Below are 6,593 nucleotides of genomic sequence, written 5' to 3'. Positions count from 1 at the left end.
TCAAAAAAGTACATACTTTAAAGATCAAGATAATACTGAGAACAACACAGGAGTTCGAGAAATTCAAGGAAAAGCCTGAACAAATAGAAACGTGTTAAGGTGTTTCTTAAAGGAGTCAGTAGACTCCATCAAGAGCAAAGAGAGAGAAGATCGTTCCAAAGCTTAGGAGCAACAGCCTGAAAAGATTTCTCTCCTCTGGTCCTGAGCCGTGTGCGTGGAACCATAAGTAGATTTTGATCCACAGACCTCAGAGCCCGAGCTGGGGTGTAAGGCTGGATCAGATCAGTGATGTAAGGAGGAGCCTGACCATGAATAGCTCTGAAAGTAAGAACCAGAATTTTAAAGTTGATCCTGAAAGAAACTGGAAGCCAGTGAAGAGTTTTAAGGACCGGAGAAATGTGAGTTCTTCTACTAGAGCAGGTCAGAATTCTCGCTGCAGAGTTCTGAATCAACTGCAGACCAGACGATCCTTCTTGTTAAGACATGAAAACAAACTGTTACAATAGTCCAGACGAGAAGAAACAAACACATGGATTATAAGATCCAGATCATGTTCCGACAACATTTTCCTAAGTTTAGAGATTTTTCTCAGTTGAAGGAAACCTGGTCAGTTTTCTGCAGTGTTGAACAAGAGACATGTCTTTATCTTTTTTTTATGTATTTATTTAATACAACACCCAGGTTTCTCAGGCTCAGTTTGACAGACTGACCTAAGTCACCCAAGTACTGACTCAACCCTGGAATCTTATCATCAGGAGCAATCACCAGTGTTTCAGTTTTGTCCACATTTAGCTGCAAAGTGTTTTCACTCATTGTTTGATTTCTAGCAACAATTGACTAAGTTCAGCCTCTGGGGCTCAGTTGGATCAACAGAGCAGTAGAGCTGGATGTCATCAGCAAAAATGTGATAAGAAACATCTGGAAATCTCTGAATGATTTTACCGAGGGGAATCAAGTACAGCAAAAACAATAAAGGACCCAGAACAGAACCTTGAGGGACTCCACACAACAGATCTGCCGATTCAGACCTCATTTGATTGACAGATACACTAAAACTGCGCCCAGAAAGGTAAGATGAGAACCATTCTAACACAGAACCAGACAGTCTTCATCCCTCAGTCTTCTCAGCAGGATCTGGTGATCAATTGTGTCAAAGACTGAGGACAGATCCAAGAGAACCAGAACAGTGAATTTACCAGAGTCAGCCGACATCATGATGTCACTGGACACTTTCAATAAAGCTGTCTCCGTAGAGTGATGTTTACGGAAGCCAGACTGAAACTTCTCATGGATGTCGCTCTGATCCAGGAACAAAGACAGCTGCTCAGACACCACCTTCTCCAAGATCTTGGACAAGAAAGGGAGCTTAGAAATAGGCCTGAAATTACTGAGGTCAGTTGGTTCTAAGCCTGGTTTTTTGAGCAGAGGCTCCACAATGGCATGTTTAAATGCATTGGGAAAAACCCCTGTGGAAAGGGAGAGGTTCAGGGGCCAATTGCATCAAATACTTTGATAAAAAGCCTACACGGAAGGACGTCATCTGAGCAAGAGGAGGGTTTCATCTTGTTCACTAGTGCCGAAATATCACCCAAAGATACAGCAGTGAAGGAGGACCAAGAGGAGGAGAGGGGCTCAGAGACAGTAGGGGTTCCAAACAAAGGGGGAGAGATTTTCTCTTTGATCAATTTAATTTTGTCAATGAAAAATCTCAACAATGCATTGCTGTCAGCTTCACAGAAGACAGGCGTGATTTGAGGAGCAGGAGACACGAGAGAATTAATCGTGTCAAACAAAACTTTGGGGTTTTTCCTATTTGCTGCTACCAGTTTTCTGATGTAATCAGATCTAGCAGTTTCTACCATCTCATTGTAAGAAGTCATCAGATCCCTGAGGTGAAGTCTATGCACCTCAAGTTTAGTGGACTTCCAGAGACGCTCAGTCTTTCGACAAAGTCTCTTCAGACTCAGGAGATCTTCATTTGTCCAAGGTCCATCCAGTATTTCAACACAATGATCAGTGAAACAGTGAATCAAACTGTCCACGTCTGGGCAGTCATCAAAGGAAAGACGGTCAAACATAGCAGAAAAACTGTCTGCAGTATCGGCTGAGATGACACGCCTCTGAGACCTAACTTTCAAAGGCTTAGGTTCAGGGATGAAGTCCAGGTTAAACAAGACAAGAGAATGATCACTCAGATGGACATCATGTACAGATACATTAGAAATGTTCAGGCCAAGAGTAAAAACTAAGTCTAAAATGTGGCCTTTTTGATGAGTGGGTTCAGAAACATGTTGCTCAAAATTAAAGGCTTCTGTTGAAGTTAAAAGTTCTTTAGCAGAACAAGATGTGACGTCATCAACATGAAGATTAAAGTCTCCAAGAATAAGGACAGATTCCATCTGAATAATGGAAGATAAGAAGTCACTAAAGTCTTTCAAGAACACCGCTGCCGGACCAGGCGGACGGTAGATTGACACACAATAGAAAGGACTTGTAGAACCAACCAAGATCATCTGAGATTCAAAAGAAGTGAATTCCTGTGTCTGAATCACTTTGCAAGAACAACTCTCCCTAAAAACAGTAGCAAGACCTCCCCCACGACCAGAGAGGCGAGGCTTCCCCAGGACAGCGCTCCCTATTGGACAGAGTTCGTTCAGATGAATAAACTCTTCCTCTCTCTGCCAAGTCTCAGAAAGACATAATAAATCCAAATTAACTCTTGTGAAAAGATCATTAAGAATAAAAGATTTATTAGTAATGGAGCGAACATTTAGAAGTCCTACATTCAGCACCGATGACGTCACTGACGACGTCACTGACAGCAGAGCGGGATCTTTTGAAGCGAACAGCGGTCACGTGGGTACCAGTCTTCAGCGAGAGGAATGTCGATCAAACATCGATGACGTCCGATGACGTCAGAGTTGTTCCGAGCGATTGCGACTGCACGTCTCATCCTGACCTGAACTCCAGACCGACTCCATCGCTTGTGGAAATCGCCCGAGAGATCAAACGATATTCCACAGAGTCCGAGTCGATGAGAAGCGCAGCCGGAAACATATTCACCGGACGTTGGTAACGGTCGCGGTTATAATCTTCCATCGACTCTCTGATGTTGAAAAGAGCATCACCATCATAGATCCGAGATGCTTGAGACATATCTTTAGTGATATGAGCATAATATCCAGACAAATAGTTGTTAAAACGACTGTTTTTGGCAATTATTGCAGGAGCTCACGTTCAAGCAGCCGATCAAAGGCTCACCGGAAGCGGAAGGTGTGTGCGAGGTTATCCAAATGGAAATGGTTGCTCCCCCAGCTGTGCTATAGAGGAAGAGTCCTTTTCTGCAACATCCAGAATATCATCGTAGACTTCTTCTGGTCCGGAAAGCATTGGACTCGTGCAGCCTCCCTCTTTCTGCCGGTGGCTGAAGGGGGTCAGGGGTCTGTGGTCCGTCTTGGTCCAACTCAGCCCGACTGCTGCTGAGGAGAGCAGGGCGGCTGGGATATGAAACTTGTTCCTCTTACAACAAGAGCATTTGGACTTTACTGGACTCACAAGTTTTTATTGCTCAGTGTTGGAGGCATGGCGGGCTCTCAAGGCGGCAAGGACTCCAGAGGCAAGACCTGGATTTTGGCTCTTTGAAGAACCTCTGTTTTTTAACGTCTTCCTCCCCAGTTTGTCATTGCAGTCCGCCAGTCTACGTACCAGCCTAAGACAAGCTGGCTGCATCAAACTGGGTAACCTTTTTAAAATGACAACTGCATCAGTGGATGACCTGAGAGCAAGAGCAGCATCACCTCTGCGAGGCTCGTCAACAAGGTGGGGCAGGAAGTCTGCGAAGCACTACCAGGACATCTGCAAGAGGCATCTTTCTTGGAGCAATGGACGGGAGAGGTGGATTACAGCTTCCCCTCCTTATACATCGGCCCAGCAGTGGGAGAATGGCAGGAGGGACGAGGTCAGCTGTTGACCTTCAGAAACCCTCACCTGGACAATTTTAAAAACACTAAGAAGAAGTCGCTCTACCAGGTCTGTGTGAAGACCCTGAACTTGAACGCTCTGGCGGGCCTGAGAGAGTCGAGGTGGACTGATTCTTTTGGCGCAAACACCTCCCGAAAGGCAGCTGGCGGTCCCTGTACAAACTACCCATTGAAAAAAAAGAGAGGAAAAAAGAGAGGGGTGTCTTTTCTGTACAAAGTCTGAGACTCTGGCACACATTTTTACAGAATGTCCTCGGCTCACTGTTCGCACCTTTGGGGAGGTGGTTTCAAGGGTTCACTGAGGTGGTTTCGAGGGTTCACTGAGGTGGTTTCGAGGGTTCACTGAGGTGGTTTCGAGGGTTCACTGAGGTGGTTTCGAGGGTTCACTGAGGTGGTTTCGAGGGTTCACTGAGGTGGTTTCGAGGGTTCACTGAGGTGGTTTCGAGGGTTCACTGAGGTGGTTTCGAGGGTTCACTGAGGTGGTTTCGAGGGTTCACTGAGGTGGTTTCGAGGGTTCAACTTTTACAAAGTTTTCACATTTTCATCAACGACTTACGATTCATTTCAACAACATTTGAACAACGACCACGAATAGTTTCAAACTTCTTGACGTGAATGTTGAACAAATCAAAACTTGATCATGTTTTCATTTACAAACAGTTTCAAGAACACGTGACGTTTTCAAATAAAATCTGTTTTTGACAAACTTTTGAAGGTTCAAACTTTATTGTTTTTGCTTCTGTTAACTTAGGTTAACGATTGCTAGTTACTTTATTCCTTCAAAATAAAACTGAATCACATCAATATTTTCAGTTTGAACTCATGTTGGTTCATGTCCTGATGTTTTTGTTGAGTCTCGTGAAGAAGAAAATTATAATTATTAAATATTAAATATTATAAAATTGTATGAAAAATGACAAAAACGGTTGTTGGTTCTAGAAAACTTTACAAAGAAACACACAGTTGTTCTCTAAGTTCACATCATGTAGAAACACTTTGGTAAAAACACATCTTAGTCAAAGTCATTTTTAAAGGAGGATCTCAACAAACGTGTTGACGGAACAAGAGGCTCGACCTTCAAGGTCTGATGAAGAAGGTCGTTCTCCTGGTTCTTCACTTCAGTAGAGACCTGGTCCAAGATGTGACGAGATCTTTCTTTACTCTACAAACTGCAGCTCAAAAGTTTGACATTCCTGAGTGACAGTTAGTGCCAGGGGGACAATAATATCAAAAATAATCCATTTGAATGAAAATATGTTATTAAGTTAAATAAATAAATGTAAATTCAATTAATGTAAATTAAATAAATGTAATTTCAATAAATATATATTAAATAAATGTAAATTAAATATATGTAAATTAAATAAATATATATTAAATAAATGTAAATTAAATAAATGTAATTTCAATAAATATAAATTAAATATATGTAAATGAAATAAATATAAATGAAATAAATGTAAATTAAATAAATGTAATTTCAATAAATATAAATTAAATTAATGTAAATGTAAATTAAATATATGTAAATTAAATGTATGTAAATTAAATATATGTAAATTTAACAAATATAAATTCAATAAATGTAAAATAAAAGGTTTGACCTTCATAGCGTTTCAACTCACTTATAAAAGTATTAAAGCGAATAAAAAAAAGGTTTTAATTCGCAGAAAACCTTTGAAAAAAGTGATTTTATTGTATTACTGCTACCGTAATGTTCCGTCCTCACGCGCAAATCAAAATCTGGAGTCAGGTGTCACAGTTTGATTCGTCCAGTCGTTTCTCTTCCTGCTCCTGCACAGGTGGATCCACCTGACGGTTCCGATCACTTCAAACATGTTCTGCTGGTTGTTGGTTCCGTCGCTTCTCTGGATCTTCTTCCGTCACCGACTCTTCTTCCAGGACCTTCTGCACCTTCTGACCAGACTGAGGATCCGACGCTGGTTGCTGCGGTTCGGAGAGAAAAACTACACGATCCTGGACCGGTTCCAGGAGCGCGTGAAGACGAACCCGCACAAGACGCTGCTGCTGTTCGGCGATGATGCGTTCACGTACCGACAGGCGGAGCAGCTCAGCAACAGAGCCGCCAGAGCGCTGCTGCAGAGCGGACACGTGCAGCAGGGAGACACGGTGGCGCTGATGGTCCAGAACCAGCCGCTGTTCGTGTGGCTCTGGCTGGGTCTGCTCAAGGTCGGCTGCTCTGCTGCCTTGCTCAACACCAACGTCAGGTCCGAGTCTCTGCTGCACTGTTTCAATATCAGTGGAGCCAGAACTCTGCTGGTGTCCAGAGGTCAGTCAACATCTGGATCATCTGAATAATAGCTTATATTAGTACAGTAGAAATACAAACTATATAAAGTGAGTCAACATCTGTAGAAATACAAACTATATAAAGTCAGTCAACATCTGTAGAAATACAAACTATATAAAGTGAGTCAACATCTGTAGAAATACAAACTATATAAAGTGAGTCAACATCTGTAGAAATACAAACTATATAAAGTCAGTCAACATCTGTAGAAATACAAACTATATAAAGTGAGTCAACATCTGTAGAAATACAAACTATATAAAGTCAGTCAACATCTGTAGAAATACAAACTATATAAAGTG

General features: G+C 42.0%; 1 protein-coding gene across 1 annotated transcript in view; it reads left to right on the top strand.

Moving 5' to 3' along the window:
• The first annotated feature begins 5,707 nt into the window (after positions 1–5,707).
• Positions 5,708–6,593, top strand: part of LOC148074549 (long-chain fatty acid transport protein 2-like) — a 21,031-nt gene continuing 20,145 nt past the window's right edge. Inside the window, exon 1 of the mRNA XM_087796712.1 lies at positions 5,708–6,270. Within this exon, the coding sequence (XP_087652838.1) occupies positions 5,817–6,270 (454 nt within the window). The 5' untranslated portion in view covers positions 5,708–5,816. The remainder of the gene's footprint in view (positions 6,271–6,593) is intronic.

This window comes from Callionymus lyra, chromosome 8, assembly GCF_982586985.1.
Source record: "Callionymus lyra chromosome 8, fCalLyr1.hap1.1, whole genome shotgun sequence".
NCBI lineage: Eukaryota > Metazoa > Chordata > Actinopteri > Syngnathiformes > Callionymidae > Callionymus > Callionymus lyra.
The sequence above is the reverse complement of the archived record's forward strand: the minus strand, read 5'-3'. Positions and strand labels throughout refer to the sequence as shown.